The following is a 20,351-nucleotide window of genomic DNA, read 5'->3' as shown; positions in this document are numbered from 1 at the left end:
TTGGTACAATTGACAATTAATGGCTAATTAATAAATAAATTAAAAGATTTGATTAATTAGTAATTAAATTAAATTATTAATTTATTTAGTAGAATAAATTGAATTGATGACTAATTACCCTGATAAATTATAATTAACTATGCAAGTTAATTAAACCATGGTTAGTAAAAAAATAATTCTAAATATTGAATAAATAAAATTATTTAGACTTATTCGATTTGGATCAGACCCAATTGACATTGGATTGGATCCAATTAAGGATTCAATGTGTAGTGACTTCGTATTGGGAGTTTCAAAAGAAAAAAAAGAAATTCAATAATAAAATAAATAAATAAAATGATAATAAATATAATATTTAACATCTAATCGGACTAGAATTGGTTAGAGTTGGGTTTGAACCAACTCATTATAATGGGGTGGGATGATTTCTATGAAGATGCCGTTGAAAATTGCATAGAGGAGAAGAGTGGTGCCCACTTGATGGAGACCTCTCTCTGTCTTCTCTCTGTCCCAATAGATCTCTCTCTTCTTAAAACAAGGAGCAAAACCCAATCCCTATGCTAATCTCAAATGTGCAATTTTTTTAAACTTTCTTTTAACTTGTTTCCATTTTTGTGAAATTATGAAAAAAGTAAGAGCCTTAAAATTTGGTTTTTGGGAGGAGGAGTTTGACTCAAGCTCCACCCTCCATCTCTCCTCATTTTTTTTCAATCACACATCATCACCTACCAATCTCCCTCCCTATTTCATGATTTTGGAGGGTGGGTCAAGCCCAACCCCTTTCATTTGTATGGTATTTTCTCTCTCCTCTCTTTTCTCCCTCCACTGATTTTTTTGGAAGAACTTTGGAGCTCCTTCCCTCTATCTTCACTTGGTATAGTGTGAGGTATTTATTGGGACTTCACCCTACATGTTTTGAAGAGAGTTTCTTTGTTCTTTTGTGGGTTTTTGTCTCATCAATATAAATAAAAATCACTCTTAATTTGGTTGTTAATGTTGTGACATTTATCAACATGTATATATATATATATATATATATACACAATGAATATGAGTGTTGATATGTATGGAAAAATCATAATAATGTTTTTTAAAGCTTTCAATGGTTTATTTTTGTATAAACTAAGATTGTTTATAGAGTTAATGGTTTGTATCTCTCATTCTATGTTTCTCTCGATCTAGATGCTTATATAGATTAATGTTCATCTAGATGCTTATATTGATGAATATTTATCTAGATGCTTATATGGATATATGTTCATCTAAATATTTATATGTATGTTAGTTTCATCCAAATGCATATCAATGTTAGTTTCATCTAAATGTAGGTGTATGTTAGTTTTATCTAAATGCATATGTATCTTAATTTTATTTAAATGCATATGAATGTTAGTTTCATCTAAATGTTGGTGTATGTTAAATTCATCTAAATGTATATGTATATTAGTTTCATTTAAATGTATATGCATGTTAGTTTCATCTAAATGTATATATATGTTAGTTTTATCTAAATGCACTTTTTATGCCATTTTTATCTAACTACATTCTTGGTATAATCTTGATCTAAATACTTTTTATGTTAGATTTTTCTAAATACATAGTCTTATATCTTTTTAAATGCATTTCAAGGAAAAAAAAGCTTCATGAAAACTGTTTTTGCTTATGAATCACTTTGTAAAAATCAGTTTCCATGTCCACGTGGGATATATATATATATATATATATATATATATATAATGCTTGTGTGTGTGCAACATACATATATGCATGTGTGCAACACGCATGTACATGAACTGCATGCATATGCAACATGCGTATGCATGAACTATACAACACTTGTAGCTTTCAAAAAAAAAAAGAATGTAACTTTAGATACATTCAACATATATATATATATATATATATATATGTGTGTGTGTGTGTGTGTGTGTGTGTGATTTTGAAATTAACGATTTTAAAATTACATATATGCGGTTTTAAAATCTATACGCACCCCTACACACACACACACACACACACACACACACACACACATATATATATATATATATATATATTCAATTTTGAACATAGGTATATTTTGATTTGAACTTAAGTATCTAATACAATTTTGAACATATGTATATGCAGATTTGAACCTAATCGTATCTAATGCAAATTTGAACCTAGGTATATGTAAGCATATGCAGCTTTATAAAATATATACAGATAGTTTCAAGTATATATATATATATATATATATATATATATATATATATATATATATATATATATATTTCATGCAAGTATGCATGTAAGTGCAACTTAAAACTTGAATTGCAACATTGTATGTTCAAATCTAATCGACACATGAATGTATCATGTTTTAATCAAGTCTGAACTGTAATATATATATATAAGTTTGATTGATTTTCACTAGATTTGAAATCAGTTATGTGAGTTCAATATTTTAGAAATGTGAAACTTCATCTATATTTTGGGTTTTCGAAATTTAGAAAATGCATATGTATGAATGCTTAAATTGAATATGCAATGATGATATATGAAATGAAATTGAAGCATAATATGTATGATGTTCCATGTATGAGATACATGCTTATTTTTTGTGATGGAAAGAACGGTTCAAGGAACCTTCGTGGTTCCATTGGGCACAATTGTGTGGATGATATTATTGCACATTTACTATTATGATGTGTGTGAACCATGTAGGTTTATTTGATAGCTCGCGTATGAGCTCGAGTCTAATAATAACCTATGAGGTGCGCAAGAAAGTAACCGACTCATACATAACATCCACACCCTTGACTTGTTGTACCTATTTTTATTGACAAAGTGTTCATATAGGCTAAATGCACCAGAGCAACACAGAATGAGTTTGGGTAAATAATATTGCATCATGATGTGACAATTGCCATAGATGAGTACTTAGGCTTCTGAGCCCTGATTGGCCTTGTGAAACAAGGAATATGAAAATGATAAAGCATATAACTAAGAAAATTTATGTAACCCATTCATGATCTACCTTGAAAAAGATAGGAGGTACAACCTCAAGTGACACTAGTACATATAGTTTCACCTACATGTCTTACTGAATGCTTACGAGAGCAATGTAGTCTTTTTTGGTCTTCAGTCACTCGAAGTTAGAGAGGTTGGAGATATCCAAGTATCCTAGGTGATATATCCCGAGTATTGCAGTTAGTTCTTGATGCATTTTTACTGAACGTTTCTACCATTGCGAGAAGTTTTCTCGGCCATGGGTTGCTCACTTTGGATATTCAGTCTATTAGGCACTTCAAAAAAAAATTAATATAACATAATAAACATCTATCATGTTCTCATCAGATACAAAGATTATACCCAAGTACCTAGGGATGTTAATTAAGAAAAACAAGATATGCATTAATACAAAAGATGTTAATTATTCTTTAATGTTGAGATACATGTTTGTTATCTGTATTAATGTTAAGATACATGTTTGCTATTTACGTAAATGCTAAGATACATTTTTGCTCTTTACTCTACTTTAATTACATCATGATATGTTAATTATAGAACTGTGATATCATGTTTGTGATGAATATTCTAGCATATGCAATCTTAATATTAGTGATATAAATTGATCAACTTTCATGATTCCAACCCCGTTTTATGGGGATTTCAAGTGATTGAATGATCTGAAGTATAGTAGTGTGATGCTGAGATGATTTTGACTCTCACGTATGAACATGTTTTTGGTGCAAATGATTATTAATACATTATAATTTATGTTGAAATAATATTGTATTTATTTCAATTCATGTTGAGTTAGATCCGCGATGAAATCTTTTAGTGTGCAGACCTAAATCAACATTCAAATAAGAATTGAATTCAATGTAGTTTAGAGTTGTTAGTTTCTTTAACCCATTCAGGGTTGTTCAATTCAAAACCCAAACTATTTTCGCAGTGTATCTATCATCTCCTTTGAGTTGAATTATATTTCAAAAAAAAAATGGTTAAAATTTCACTTATTTTGAATTAAAAATTCTAGAGCATTAAATAAAATCTGGTTATTCAAGCTTGGCTCGGCTCGTCTCCTTGAGCATCCTTAACAGGGCAGTTGTTTTTTGAAGCCTTTAGAAAACCACCTTGCATGTAGCAAAAACATGATATAAAAAATCTGTTTTTTACTAAAAAAAAAGAACTCATCTATAAGTTAAAATTACAAAAAATAAAATACCGTATATTCTCCTCACTGTAAAGATGTATTTTAACATGATATATTCAATATATTAGTAGGCATAACCATATTAGAGATACCATGAAATCCAATTTCTAGGATAGTAAAAAAATCAAAGATAAGCTTGGTTTAAAATGACCTAAAACATGGCATGTGAATTAACATTGACACATGGAAATGATACAATAATATGCTAGACGTGATTTTGGGGATCAGATCAGAATATTCTAAAAAAATTAAAGATTTTGGGGATCAGATCCATATAAACCAACAGTGTACCACCAAAAGTTATGGTGATGCAGTACTACAAATAAGTTACAGTGGTCCATCACCACAAATATGTGGCAAGTCATGTGGTAGCATTTTAAAACAATGAAAAAGTATTCCCCACCTACAAAGTCCAGAATAAGGTTTGGTAGCGATTTGAGTTGATCAAATAAAAAAACTGTGCGGTATCCTTTTCTTTTCACCAAAAGTAAAACATCTTTTAAGGACAAGTTATTCTTTTTCTACGAAGCGTAATCAATCCTGATTTTATTAGTAGTTTCTCTCACTACCTTGTGAAAAACTTTATTGTTTCTGGCAGTGCTTATTTAGCACTTTTCATCACCCGAATAGTTCAACCGCTAGTTGGACTTGAAGAACAAATAACGCCTCTCTACTTCTCACCTTTGAATAAATTGAAGCTTCTTCAACGTTTTCAGTCATTAAATCTCGTGGTGGAAGTGCCGTCTGCATAGTTCTAGTATTAAATTCCTGACCATCTAACTGAGGACACCTTAGCAGAGAGGAATTGATGATTCTTCTTCTCTGGGTATAGAGTTAAGTTGGGGTTTGAATATTTTTGGTGGTGGTTTTCGCCCAAGGAAAGAGAAAAGCAAAGTTGGTTCTTCTTCTTTTGGTTACCCTCAGCTGGGTTGCAGAGGCTGAAAAATGTAAGGTGGGTTCTTGAGTTTAATGGTTGGTGGTGCCTTTTTGCTGACTGGCAGAGCGGTTTTGGTTGGTTTTGAGTGAATGGTGAATTGGGTTTTGAGGTTGCAAGGGAGAGATGGGCTAGTTGGAGTTTTGGCTTCTCATTGTCATGGATCTTGAGGGTGGGATTTATAGAAACCCTGTTAAGGTACTCTCTCTCTCTATATATATGTCTGGCTTATGCCTACTGTGGACTAAAGAGTTTTGATGTTTGATATTTTATATCGAAAGATTTCGGTTTGGATGTGGCTGTTCGACCAAGGTGCATTTTTTTCAACATTTTTTTGATGCTTGGATTTTTGGGTGGATGGTGATTTAGATGAAAGAAAAGTTCAGTTTTTCTTAGTTGCAGTCCTTTGTATGTAATTTTGCTTGCTTCTTTTTGGTTTAGATTTCTAGTTTCAGTGAATAAAATTTCTTCAATAATTTCTAGTTGGCGTCAACCGTACCACAATTTGGTTATTTACATTAACAAAAGAAATTTGAAGTTGCCGTTTACTCAAACAGAGATCGGAAGACTCAATTTCGTCAATAATTTCTAGTTGGTGTCACGGTTCAAACCACATTTTGGTCACTTACATTAAGAAAGGAGCATTTGAAGATGCCTTTTACACAAACAGTGACCGGAAGACTCTTTTGGTTGCGCTGATGAAGTGCTTTGTTGTGAAAAAAATAAAAAAAATTCTTGTTATTTCAAATTAAGTGATGGAATAGAAAAAATAAAAGAATACCTTTAATTATATAAGGAAAGGAATGAAATAATTGGTTTCTGAAGGGCTTTAAAAAAAAAGGTGTAATTTTCCTCGGTAGATGGATTTTAAGAAAAATTCATACATAAAAAATAAGAAAACAAAATTGCTTTTTTGATTTTCTTATCCGAAAGGGTGATGGGTATTGTTTAATCAAGTAACTCATGTTTGGTGAATGATCTACCGGTTGTTTTGTTTTTAACAGAGAGAATCATGGAGGTCTGTTTTAACCCTGGCATATCAGAGCTTGGGCGTGGTATATGGAGATCTGAGTACTTCACCCTTGTATGTGTACAAGAGCACCTTTGCTGAGGACATTCATCATTCTGAGACTAATGAAGAGATTTATGGAGTATTGTCTTTTGTTTTCTGGACGCTGACACTGGTGCCTCTTCTCAAGTATGTTTTCATAGTGCTCAGAGCTGATGATAATGGAGAAGGTATTAAATATTGACCAACAGAAAGCAATTTTGTGCATTTGTATGTCATGTATATTATACTGCTTAATACTTGTTTGCCATGTGCTTGTTTTTAATGCAGGTGGAACCTTTGCTTTGTACTCTCTTCTCTGCAGGCATGCCAGGGTTGGTTTCTTGCCAAACTGCCAGCTTGCTGATGAAGCACTATCCACATACAAGAAAGATAAGCCTTCTGACTCTAGGATTGGAGCAAGGGTAAGGATATTACTTGAAAAGCACAAAGTCCTGCAGAGCGTATTACTCGTATTAGCCCTACTTGGAGCTTGCATGGTCATCGGTGATGGTGTCCTCACACCAGCAATATCTGGTATGTCTTGTCTTAGATCCTTTCAGCTGGTTTATTGTGTTTAACCTTTTGGTTTTGTGTCAAGAGCCTTGAAGGTTTTGTTGGATGTTGCAGTTTTCTCTGCAGTGTCGGGCCTTGAGCTCTCAATGTCAAGAAGGCAACATGAATGTAAGTTTTCCATGTTTGCATCTTTAGTTGCTACTACTGTTTTATGTCTTCATTGGAATTCTTTGAATTGAATTTTGACAATGTTCTGGAAGTCCCACGTGGGATACAAGAACACAATGATACGAAATTTGATGCATCGATGTCTTGTGAATCTTCATGTTCCATGTATTCTACCACTGATTGTCATTCTCATGGTTCTACTCATTCATGTATGCTTGCTGCGATACATTTTGGGCGTATGTATCACTTATAATGTTTGTTACGGCAATCTGCAAATGATTCTCTGGCTTTCTGAAAATTATCATAATTCCGTCACCTCAGGTGTAATTTCATGTAAGCAACTATGTTAGGATTGCATTTTCCCTTTCCTACCATCTCATTTGCACAGAAACAAGCAAAAGTATTGACAAGATGGCTGGGCATTTGACATTTTTCTCTTTGGGGATTGTGTTGCAATTTTTTAATTAATAAGTTGGATAAGGTTATTTTTGTCCCAGGATGGTTCAAGTCAATCTGAGTGTCTATATCATGTACTGAATCAGGTTGTGAAAATTAGGTCGACCTGGAATGAACATGGATATGAAAACAAAAAATTCAAGAAATTGTAAAATAGCATATGTATGATTTTATACAGGCTTAGTGAATGACTTAGAAGAGGATTAAAGAGTGGAATACCATGGGCTTTTTGCAAAATCTTAATTATGAGGATTTTATGTACACTTGATTAAAACTTCTAAGCCAGAGACTTTGCCTTCTGAGACAATCTTAAAAGGGGCTTATTCCTACTGCATTCTGTATGTTCCAGTCTGATCTGATAAGTAGAAGCAGGACATCAACCAAGCACACGAGACCAACTTCTTATTGGCTTTGCAAAAGTCACTGCAAAACTGCCTATTTGAGTTCTGCTACTTTTTAGCCAGACATTTAAATCAGTTGCCTCTTTGAATTCAGCTACATTCTAATCGTGTATTTACCTATTCTAGAAATGGGAATAATACATCTTTTAAGTTGATGACTACATCTTTTGAATTTTTTCTTTAGCATTATATCTTTTGTGTTTTTAATATCTGTTACATTTTATGATTATATAATGAATCTTTGGAAAAGGACTTGGGATCTTTTCCTTTTCCAATTAAGCTCTGAGGGTTAATGAATTTTCTATTGGCAGTTATGCTGCTTAAGCCTATTTTTTGAGAATCAAACTGTCATTTATGCACTAGGAGAGAACTTTTTGGATCATTTAGCATCCATTTCTTATAGTTATCAAAATTAAGAGGGTAAATATTTTTTGTGCTTGTAAGGACCTTTCTCACAATTCGTCTAATAAAATTGTCAACTGCCAAGCTACATCTATCAGATACAACAAGAAAAATGTCAAAGGATTGACGAAGAGGCAGTCAACGACCTGGTATTCCTTCTCTTTTGAGAGAGAGGCACCATTGAATATGTTTGATGCTTAATTTCTGGGGAAGATGTGTAGCACACATGTATAAACCCACATGCAAAATGCAAAGACACATTTTTTGCTGTTTGTTATCTTTATGTGTTCTTTAATGCTTTCTGTATTTAAAATTTTCACGGAAGTAATTGAGGGTGGCCAGTTGTTAGGGAATGATGATCTTTTCTGCAATTTATCTCTTTCTCATCTTTGAGAGTTACTTCATTTGATATATGCTGAAATTTTCATTGAGGCATTTATGGTGATGTCGTTTGTACACTTTAATGCTTCTCTTTTCTGTAGCATTATCCCAATCAAAAGGATAGATAGTTTCTTTCCTTGGGGAAAATGACTGTTCTGCATTCTGTTTTCTTAATTTCATGTTTGCAAGTCTTTTGGTATCTAAATTTGTTGGGGAAATGAATGGATTAAGTAGTCCATGCTTCCATCAGTTTCAAAAGTCTAATTATTTCCTTGCAACCATATAGAAATTGTGAGAACAAATTCTTTCTAAGTGCAAATTTACGTACTAAAGATGCCATTTTCTGATGCAAATTATATTCTAAAGTAGCATGATATGGTTGCAAATTCTGGTGGTTTGGTTCCTCAAGAATTGGCAGTTTTTCAGATGCAGAAGTTCCTATTGCGTGTATCATACTGGTCTGTCTGTTTGCTCTTCAACATTATGGTACACATCGGGTAGCATTTCTCTTCGCGCCAATTGTTGTAACATGGCTTTTTTGCATCAGCCTCATGGGTGTGTATAATATTGTCCACTGGAACCCTTATGTGTACCAAGCACTTTCTCCATACTACATGTACAAATTCTTGAGGAAGACACAAAAGGGAGGATGGATGTCCTTGGGAGGAATCCTCTTGTGTATCACAGGTAGAAGCCTATCAACTGAAGACTGTTGTGTTTCTGTGGGAAACCACATTGTCTCAACAATTTTCAATTGTTTCTTTTGTAGGCTCTGAGGCTATGTTTGCAGATCTTGGACATTTTTCACAATTATCGATCAAGGTATAGACCAAAATCAACACAATCTAGTTCCTCAAGCTTGAGCTTATTTATCAAAATGTGTTTTACATAACATGGCTTTGTGGGTTGGCAGTTTCCAGTTCTTGTTATGCATTATGTGTCCACCAAGCAATTATTGATTGATACATTGTCATCATAAAGAAGCTTCTCTTGAAAGCCTGTTCACCTTCTAGTTTGTCACACAATTTTCAGGGTCTTACATGGTGTTTTTTGTGTTCATTGACAAGTGTGTCGGGATAGTTCTCAGTTGTTCATCCAGACATGTTTGACACTGGTATTGATTTTTCTGGTGTAGCTGAGGATGACTGGTCCTTTGTCAATTGCCCTTATGATAACTGGCCATTAGATGAAGTTAACTGATAAACTCACTCATCTGCAGATTGCATTTACGTTTGTGGTCTACCCTTCACTGATCCTTGCATATATGGGACAAGCAGCTTATCTATCAAGGCATCATGTCATTCAAACTGGTTATCATATAGGATTCTATGTATCTGTGCCAGGTATAAAGATCACCTTGTGGATAATCTTTGACTTATCTTAATACCTAATCATTGATTTTCCTTTTCCAATAATTAAATTCTTATAGAGAGTCTAAGGTGGCCTGTACTAGCAATAGCCATACTTGCAGCAGTAGTGGGAAGCCAATCTGTTATCACAGGAACATTTTCCATCATTAGACAGTGCTCTGCGTTGGGATGCTTTCCAAGAGTGAAGATCATTCATACATCAGATAAGATACATGGTCAGATTTATATCCCAGAGATCAATTGGATCTTAATGCTGCTGTGCCTTGCAGTTACTGTGGGGTTCAGAGACACTAAGCGCATGGGAAATGCCTCAGGTAACATATTAATTGCTGTGATATTCTGTTATTCTTAATTTGAACAGTAGCAGTTGCTATTTGGAGTTTCGACTATTAGTTTCTTCTTTTGACTCTAGTTTTTTAATGACCAATAAATCCTTGGGATGTAAAGCATACAATTGTTTCCAATATTAATGGAGAAACTGTAGAGACTAGAGAATGAATAAAACTATAAAACAAAAAACTATAGAAAGGAGAAAAAATAAATGGTGATATCATAAATGAACTACCTAAAATCTCCTTGGGGACTAAAGGCTTAAACTATTGTTTTCATTCTCGAAAAAACAAAAAAGGCTTAAAGCTATTTTTTTTTTCTTGAAAAAAAAAGGGAAGACTTAAAACATTGCTTTTACTTCTATCTACGGGTTCCAGTGGTCTTGAACGTGCCCTTATGCTCTCTGAACTTAACATGAAAAACTTGAATGGCAGTAATTATCAAGTGAAATTAAGCATTCTTTATCCAATGATAAGTTTGGTGAAGTTTTTTCTAGAAACTCGAGTTGTGAAGAATCGCCACAATCTCAATTTTGTTGGATGCTGAGGAACTGGTCATGTTTATTCATTTATAGGCACAACTTTCGGTTTAGGTTTTGGACCTACCTTTATGAATGTTCTTCATGTTGTCTGTTTATTCTTGCTGTGTTGCTTCATAAAGTGAGCGTCTGAGCTAGCTCGATCATTTTAAAATCTACCTATGTGAAAAGAGTGCATCTTTGCAGATAGAGACTCTTGTAGTATGTTGGCTCAATTAAGAATATAACAATACCATTAATGATCTGCATGGAGTTATACTTTAAGAGGACCTTGTGTAAAAGTATCTCCAAACAAGATACTAAGATCAAGACCTTAATATTCTTGATAATAAACCCGGCACACATGCACAATAAGAACACTTTAGAACACTTGTGCACAAAAGCACAACTCACAAAAACTCACAAATGCACAAAGGCATAAAAAATATTGGAATCACTTTATTGAGCACTTGGGCTTTGACTCAAAGCCATGAGAAATACAAGAGGGGGGAGTCCCTATTTATAAGGGAGAAAAGGAGCAACATAGGGGGCTCCCAAGAGAGTCGTTGGGAGCCCCCAACGGTCACATATGTGCCCGTTGGAGGCTCCCCAATGACTCTTTGGGGAGCCTCCTTATGTGGCACAAAAAAACAAAAAAGCAAAAAGGAAAAAGGAAAAAAGAAAAGGAAAAAGCAAATTTACAAGCATATTCCAAAATGGAATATGCGTAAAACAGGAATTTACAGAAATACCCTTTTGGGTGAATAAGAAAATATATATATTTATATAAATATATATAGATATATATACATATATCTATATAGATATGAATATAAATATATATGATATTACAAATATCGATACATAATTTAACACCCCCCCTCAAACTTAGGGCAAGATGACCGAGAGTTTGCCAAGGAGAAAGTTGAATCTTGGGGCACATAAGGCTTTGGTGAAAAAATCTGCCAACTGATATTCTGAAAACATAAGGTAGATCAATGACTCCTTTTAAGTAGGCTTCACGAACATAGTGACAGTCCATTTCAATGTGCTTCGTCCGCTCATGGAATGTATGATTTTTGGCAATGTATATTGCACTCTTGTTATCACAGTATAGCTTAGTGGACCCTTCAATAGTGATCCCCATGTCTTCAAGCAGCTGATGAATCCATACAATTTCCATGGTAGTAGTTGCCATGACACGATATTCAGCTTCAGTTGAAGATAGATAAACTTTTTGTTGCTTCTTACATCTCCATGAGATTAAAGAATCACCTAAGAATACATAAAAACCAGTGGTGGAGTGACGGTTATTTGGATCACCTCTCCAATCAGAGTCAGTATAAGCAATTAATTTTAACTCAGAAGAGGATGACAGAAAAACTCCCTTATTAAGAGTACGCTTTAGGTATCTTACGACACGTAAGACGACACTCATATGAATAGAAGTTGGTGCATGTTGAAACTGACTTGCCGTATGCACTGCATGTGAGATATCTAGTCTGGTAATACTTAGGTACATCAACGATCCTACAAGTTGTCTGTAGGGAGTAGGATCGGAGAGAGGAACACCATCATCAATCTTCATTTTAGCTCCTACTATAGCAGGAGTTTCACAAACTTTATCATCTGTAATACCTGACCTGTCAATAATCTCAGATGCAAGCTTAGTTTGAGACAAAAAATACCCTCTATGAGAGTATGCAACCTCAATACCCAAGAAATAAGTTAAAAAACCCAAGTCAGACATTTCAAACTTATCCTTTAAAATCGATTTTATGCTTTTAATCCCTTTAGAATCGCTTCCGGTTATAAGCATGTCATCCACATATAGAAGTAGAATAACAATCCCTGCATTAGATTTTCTAACAAATAAAGCAGTATCAGTAAAACAGGATAAAAAATCATTTTCTAACATTACGGAGTTAAACCTATCATACCAAGCCTTGGGGGCTTGTTTCAAACCATAAAGTGTCTTTCGAAGGCGAAGCACTTTTCCTTTAGGAGACTCCATTTCAGGAGGAGCATCCATATACACTTCTTCGTTTAGATCTCCGTTTAAAAAAACATTCTTAACATCCATTTGATAGATGTTCCATTTGTTGATTGAGGCAATGGTTATAAGACATCGAACGGTGACCATTCGAGCTACCAGGGCAAAGGTCTCTTCATAATCAATCCCATATTCTTGACTATATCCTTTTGCAACTAAACGGGCCTTGTATCTCTCGAGGGACCCATCACTCTTAGTCTTAACCTTAAACACCCATCTACACCCTATTGCTTTCTTATCTTTAGGGAGGTCTTGAAATTCTCATGTCTTTGCTCTCTTTAGAGCTTCAAGTTCATTATCCATAGCGACTATCAATTCCGGACATTTTCGTGCTTCCTCGAAGTTTCTAGGTTCTATGTAAGAGTGAATGGCGCTTAGACAGGCTCTATATTTAGGTGAAAAAGACTCATATGAGATGAACCTAGAGGGGGGTTTTCTCTGTCTTTCGATCCTACGAAGGTTTTCCTCACTTTGAGGAGTAGTCCCACTAGCATCATCATATCTTTTGAGGGCACTTCTGAAAGTATTCCTATCTCTATGAGTGTAGGTTATGGGATCTCTATGCGGTTCTTCATTGACATGATGAAACGTTGGGGGCACAAAATTGGTTTCATTATTACTTGAGTCATTTTGATTTGACTCATCATCACTAGTATCATCATCTTCAGTCAACAGATCAAACATAAAAGAATAGTCTATATTCTCGTCATTAGATTCAAGTTTTTCGAAACCACTTATATTTTTCAAGAAGCTTACATTTCTGGAAACATATAGTTTATCATTTTTAATATCATAACAACGAAAACCTTTTTGAGTTTCGGAATAACCAAGAAAGACACAAGAAATGGCCTTGGGGGAGAGTTTGTCATTTTTATCAGTAAGGACAAAACATTTACATCCAAAAACCCTTAACCTGCTATAATCAGGTTCTTTTTCGTATAATTTTTCAAATGGGGAAACCTTGTTTAAGTTTTTTGATGGGAGTCTATTTATGAGATAGACTGATGTAAGGGCTGCCTCAGCCCAGAGTCTTTTCGGAATATTTTGTGAAATGAGCAAAGTTCGTGTTGTTTCAATAATATGCTTATGTTTTCGTTCAGCCAACCCATTTTGTTGTGGGGTTTTAGGACAAGACTTTTGATGGAGAATACCATGATTTTCAAGATAACTTTTGAATTCATTGGAAAGATATTCGCCACCCGAATCGGTTCTAAGAATTTTTAAACTTCCATTGAATTAATTTAAAATCATCATATGAAATGTTTTAAAAATCGAGAAAACTTCATGTTTATGTTTAAGAAAATATATCAAACTAAATCTAGTGTAATCGTCCACAAAGATAACATAGTAAGAGAAACCTCCTTTAGATATCACCGGAGCCGGACCCATACATCGGAGTGAACAATTTCAAAAGATTTTGTTGTAAACATGGATCTTTGAGAAAAAGGAAGACTTTTCATTTTCCCAAGAATACATTCATTACATACAAAATTTTTATTACAAAGATGCTTAATAAAAGACAAATAAGAGATTTTAACAATGTTGGGATGACCCAATCTCTTATGCCATACATGAATATCTTTGTTTTGAGCAACGTTACAAAATTGATTCTTGGGAATTTTGAGAAAATCAACATAGTAGAGGTCTCTTCTCCTAGAGCCTTCCCCAATCAACTTCTCGGACTGACGATCCTGTATCCAACATTTATCAGAAGAGAATTTTATATCGCAACCATAGTCCGAGAGTTGAAAAACCGAGAGTAAATTTAAGTTTAGTTTTGGTATAAGACGAATTTTTGGAATAAAGAAGTCTTGTTTTTCAAAATTGCCCATTCCTTTAATTTCAAGAGGTGTTTCATCCGCCGTTGAGACAAAAGATGGAAGAAATTTTTTAGAAAAATCAGAAAGAAAACAAGAACTTGTAGTCATGTGAAATGAAACACCATAATCTAGGAGCCAAGATGTCTTACCGAGAGAAGAGGAGGATGACATAGCGGCTCCGGAAATGCCTCATTTAAGAAGAGGTTGAAGAGCATCCATAATTTGTTGAAGGGAAAGAGACTTATTTGATGAAGAAGGTCATTCCTCTGGTTGGGATGCCATAGCCGCGGCAAGAATTTTCTTCCATTTAGGGCAAATGAGTTTGATATGCCCGGGTTCTTTACAAAAATGGCAAGTTAATTTGCTATAGTCTCTTTTGCCATATCGATCATTTCCTCATTGTCCTTGATTTTTGAAATGAGGAGGTTTGTAGGCCTTCATATTATTCCCGGGTTTTGACAAAGCATTAACCGCTTCATAATCATTTTGAGAAGGTGCAACAAGGATGCTAGGATTATTTTTACTAATCTCCGTACGGGTTTCCTCACCACTTAGCTTAGTGATAACATCTTCAATAGAGGGAGATGTGAAGGCGGATAGAAGAAAGGACCGAATTTGCTCAAATTCGGGTCTAAGACCATTTAGAAAATTAAAGAATCGATCTTCCTCTAGTTGTTTGTGTCTTAACTCGATTGCTTCTCCGCTCCATTTTGGTTCGAGCATAGCAAGCTCGTCCCAAATAGATGATAGTTCGGCAAAATATTCCCGAATAGACAAATTATTTTGTTGAAGGGTCAAAGCCTTCTTTTGGAGGTAATATTTGTGAGATAAGTCCCTTGAAGTATACATTTTTCAAGGTACAACCAAGCTTCGGAGACCTTTTTAAACTTAATGATGTTGGCGTTGATCTTGGTTTCTACGGATGAAAAAATCCAAGACAAGATTTTGAAGTTCTTCATCTCCCACTCATCATGCCTTTTGGAATAATCTTCTAAGGCCTTTTGTCTATCTTCACCTTCAAGAATCTTAATATCTCCTTTTTCTATGATTGTAAGTTTGGGTTCAGGTTCCGATATTGAACCTTGAACGTACCCCCAAAGACCTTTCCCTTTGATATGGGCTTCCATATTGCCGGCCCAAACATGGTAGTTCGAACCACTAAGTTTAAAACCAAGGGAGAAGTGGGAGTCTTTTTCACCCATTAGAGAGGGAAGATGATAGAAAATAACGCGTACCTCAAATGATTTTCAAACCTTTCTTGACAAAAGATGCTTCTAAAATATTGCCTGAAGGAGATGATTCACTTCAAAACTTCAATAACTTGAAGGCACGTTTTTCGAGGCACTTCAAAAGTGAAGAGATGCACAGTCCTCCTTCTTCAACGAGGCTCTGATACCATGCAAAAGTATCTCTAAACAAGATACTAAGATCAAGACCTTAATATTCTTGATAATAAACCTGGCACACATGCACAATAAGAACACTTCAGAACACTTGTGCACAAAAGCACAACTCACAAAAACTCACAAATGCACAAAATATTGGAATCACTTTATTGAGCACTTGGGCTTTGACTCAAAGCCATGAGAAATACAAGAGGGGGAAGCCCCTATTTATAAGGGAGAAAAGGAGCAACATAGGGGGCTCCCAAGAGAGTCGTTGGGAGCCCCCAACGGTCACATATGTGACCGTTGGAGGCTCCCCAACGACTCTTTGGGGAGCCTCCCTATGTGGCACAAAAAAACAAAAAAGCAAAAAGCAAAAAGGAAAAAAGAAAAAGCAAAAAAAAAAAAGGAAAAAGCAAATTTACAAGCATATTCCAAAATGGAATATGCGTAAAACAGGAATTTACAGAAATACCCTTTTGGGTGAATAAGAAAAAATATATATATTTATATAAATATATATATAGATATATATACATATATACATATATACATAGTATATATGTATATATATCTATATAGATATGAATATAAATATATATGAGATTACAAATATCGATACATAATTTAACACCTTGATGGACAAAAACATCTACATCTTACTGCAGTATTCCATCATGAATTTCATTCTTAATCCCTATTTTTCACTGGTTTCTTTTAGTTTCTTTCTTCTTTATAAACTGCCTAACTTCCTATAACAAATAGAAATAAATGGCACTGCCACTAGTTATAATTTCCATCATGATATTGTTTATCTCCTTCTAACATCAGCTTTTCAAGGTTAGAATCCCACTGTGGTCTATCCTCTTGCTCAACTTGATAAATATATGAGTGGAAATATTAGCATAAAAAAGTGGTTGAAAGAGTAGACTTGAAACTCATAATACCTTATACATGTGGTTAAATTTTGAGTCTTTTCATGGGCCAAAAGAATTCTTATTATCATAACAAGTGGTTTGAACTGGGTCTGTTGAATAAAACAAAAAATCCAAAAGATCCTAACGTGTAACCAGTCTGGTTGTTGATGAAAAAAAATGTTTTGTTTTTGTCACCGGTACCTTCAATGTCCAGTGTATTGGTTCTTACATTTCATAACCGCTTTTTCTTGACTCAGGCTTGGCAGTTATAACTGTGATGCTTGTTACAAGCTGCCTTATGTCTCTTGTAATTGTTCTATGCTGGCACAAGAGCGTTATCTTTGCCATTTGCTTCATCTTCTTCTTTGGATCCATTGAAGCACTTTACTTCTCTGCGTCTCTCATCAAATTCTTGGAGGGTGCTTGGGTCCCTATAGCTCTTGCTTTCACATTTATGCTGGTCATGTACATATGGCACTATGGTACTCTCAAGAAATATGAGTTTGACCTTGAGAATAAGGTCTCCATGAAGTGGTTGCTTAGCCTTGGACCAAGTCTTGGTATTGTCCGTGTACCTGGCATTGGACTCATACATGCAGAAGTCGTTACTGGAATCCCTGCAATGTTCTCCCACTTTGTCACCAACCTTCCAGCATTCCACCAGGTCCTAGTGTTTGTATGCGTAAAATCTGTTCCTGTTCCATATGTTCGACCAGAAGAGCGGTTCCTCGTTGGCCGAATTGGGCCAAAGGAGTACAGACTTTATAGATGTATAGCTCGATATGGTTATCTAGATATTCACAAAGATGATCAAGAGTTTGAGAAGGAGTTGTCATATAGCATAGCGGAGTTCATCCGATCTGGGCAGCAAAGTTCATGGTCGATGGATGATTCTGAGAAGGATGAAAAAATGACAGTTATAGGAACACCAACGGCAGATTCCATCCAGCCTTGTGTGGAAGAAAATGTAGTGGATGTGCCAGGAACATCAAATTCATGGAATGAGTTAAGCACAAACAACTCACCAATGATTATGAGGAAAAAACAGGTGAGATTTGTGTTGCCAGAGAGCCCAGAGATGGATCCTAGTGTTAGGGAAGAACTGCAGGAATTGATGGAGGCAAGAGAAGCAGGCATGGCATTTATCCTGGGCCATTCATATGTAAAAGCAAAGAGTGGATCAAGTTTCCTGAAGAAGCTGGCTATAGATGTGGGGTATGATTTCCTAAGAAGAAATTGCAGGGGTCCAGCGTCTGCTCTCAATATTCCCCATACATCAACACTGGAAGTGGGGATGATCTACTATGTTTAACTTGGGTTCGATATACGGTTTTGTAGCTCTTTCATTACAAATTGCTTCTGTTTTTACATGATTGTGAATAGCCTTTTTTTCTTGCTTTAAAAGGAAGTTGTACAAATATTTAGTTCTATGCTGAAATTGATAGAGCCACCAAAAGTTTTTGTTTTGTACGTTGGCATTATATACGGCGAACCCATAGTTGCTTCTTGACCTATCATTGCAAATGTCGTGGTGTAAAGCATTCACCATGCGGATAGTGAAAACAATCCAAACCCCCCAGTATGAAAGGGACACATTTGGTTGGTCTTATAACCGGCGACCGGTGGATTACATATTCAGAATGGAAAATGACGGTATTGTCCTTGCAAAATGGTGCACTTCTCAAAATATTTAGCAATTTGACAAAATCTCTTACATATAAAAAATTGCAGATGCTTGACTTTTTCATATATTTTTGCCCTTCACACATGCGAACCGGCTAAGATTCACATGATATATAGGTATATTGTAGGAAGTTCACAACATTTAAATAAAAAAGATTTTATGAAAATCTACAAATACATTACGACATTTGCAAATACAGTACGACCTTCGTGAATATAACTTGTAAACTTCACTTAAGTAAATACTTTTTAAGGAGCTTTGTAAAGGTGCATGACATTCACACTATGATGAGACATCCGTAAATATAGTATGACATTTACAAATACAATACGACCTTCGCGAATATAACTTGCAAACCTTCTTTAAGTAAATACTCTTTGAGAAGCTTTACAAATGTCTACTGACATTCGTAAATACTTGATGTGAATATCTTCGACGTTCACACTGTGATGAGACCTTCACAAATACAATACGACCTTCGCAAATATAACCTTCGAACCTCTTTTAACTGAATACTCCCTGAGTGTAATGCCCAAAAATTTCGAACTTGTAAACCTTTTGAAAATGGTTTAAAGGCTAGAAAATCCTTTTTCTTTTCAGAGTTTATTTATAAAATCAGCGGAAGCATTTCTTTAAAAGAAAAGAGGGCAAGTCGACAATCTTGAGCACGTTAGCTAAAAGAGCAAAAAGACAAAGGCATAACTTGCAAATATCTAGATGAAAACATTTATATTATAAATAGTTTTTAAGTTGTACAAAATTTGGATTTTCTTAAGAAATCCGTAACAAAAAACCCAAAACGATCAGGACAAGAGCTGCGAGTGGTAACAGTGGATCTTGAAGACATCTCGCAATCGCGCCATCGCCTGCTAAGCACCTAATCATCACCTGTACCCATAAAATGAGTTAGTTTCGTGAAAAACTAGTAGGCGCACAAGTAGACAGAAATGTCTGAAAGAAGCATAAATAATTAACTATGTGTGATGAGTAACTAAGAATTTACTAAACTAACATGAGCAATTTATTAGCATAAGTAAAAGTCTAACTAGCACATGTTGCACGATGTAACAAAATATTTAATAATGAATTGAGATCACTGAGCATAAAACACAATTCTACGATTCATCAAGTGGAGTGCACAAGTTACTTTATGTTCCATCATTAACTGGACTGCGGGTACGCGCAGACGCGACTCGTAGAAACAACTGAGACTAGTTCAGGCGTCTATTATTCTATGTATTTTGAATAACCCGAATAGCTAGTTGAGTTCGTTCCTAAGGAGACGGCCGTTAGCCGAGAGAGGATTCCCCAAAGGTGTTCGTGGCTACGGATGCATCCTACTTCTGCAGAAGTCCAAAAGATCTACCACCTAGGATAATATCTGGTAGTCTCATCCCCTAACTCCGATGACTGGGGACACCGAGTCTTTGCTCGTAGAATGGTTGTTAACAACCTGTCCATCGAAGTGTGTGTACCTATCCGTACTCTCCCTTGACAGACAACAAGAAAACAAATGGGTGTGTCAGGGGTTACTTAACCAACGACCCATTCTACATGCTCTGGTCTTTTGACCCAATCGAGCATCTTACCTGTGAAGGTGATAATCAATCAATCTGTAATGTGTTTTACCAATGTGCTCATAGCACTGGTCGAGGTCGAATGACCGTCTCAACATCCGTCGTATTACTCGCATGCCATGCATGTCTATGAGCACGTGCTAGTTAGACTTTTACTTATGCTAATAGGAGCCTCAACAACATAATTT

At 35.1% G+C, this 20,351-nt stretch overlaps 1 protein-coding gene across 1 annotated transcript; it reads left to right on the top strand.

Moving 5' to 3' along the window:
* The first annotated feature begins 4,898 nt into the window (after positions 1-4,898).
* On the top strand, positions 4,899-18,358 carry LOC149837408 (potassium transporter 6-like). The gene is made up of 9 exons (XM_090007365.1): positions 4,899-5,336; positions 6,143-6,377; positions 6,478-6,723; positions 6,817-6,870; positions 8,937-9,197; positions 9,280-9,332; positions 9,730-9,853; positions 9,940-10,194; positions 17,160-18,358. The coding sequence occupies exons 1-9, from the start codon at positions 5,298-5,300 to the stop codon at positions 18,212-18,214; spliced, it is 2,322 nt and encodes a 773-aa protein (XP_089863491.1). The 5' UTR covers positions 4,899-5,297; the 3' UTR covers positions 18,215-18,358.
* The last annotated feature ends 1,993 nt before the right edge of the window (positions 18,359-20,351 follow it).

This window comes from Nuphar pumila, chromosome 5, assembly GCF_984573655.1.
Source record: "Nuphar pumila chromosome 5, dmNupPumi1.hap1.1, whole genome shotgun sequence".
Classification (NCBI taxonomy): Eukaryota; Viridiplantae; Streptophyta; class Magnoliopsida; order Nymphaeales; family Nymphaeaceae; genus Nuphar; species Nuphar pumila.
Note: the sequence above shows the minus strand (reverse complement) of the source record. Positions and strands in the feature narration are given on the sequence as shown.

Bases quoted from the DNA above. Each gene is read 5' to 3' on its own strand.
- LOC149837408 (XM_090007365.1), top strand. From the start codon at position 5,298: ATGGATCTTGAGGGTGGGATTTATAGAAACCCTGTTAAG. The intron at 6,871-8,936 runs GTAAGTTTTCCA...GCAGTTTTTCAG, and splicing joins GTCAAGAAGGCAACATGAAT to ATGCAGAAGTTCCTATTGCG. The intron at 9,333-9,729 runs GTATAGACCAAA...ACTCATCTGCAG, and splicing joins TTTCACAATTATCGATCAAG to ATTGCATTTACGTTTGTGGT.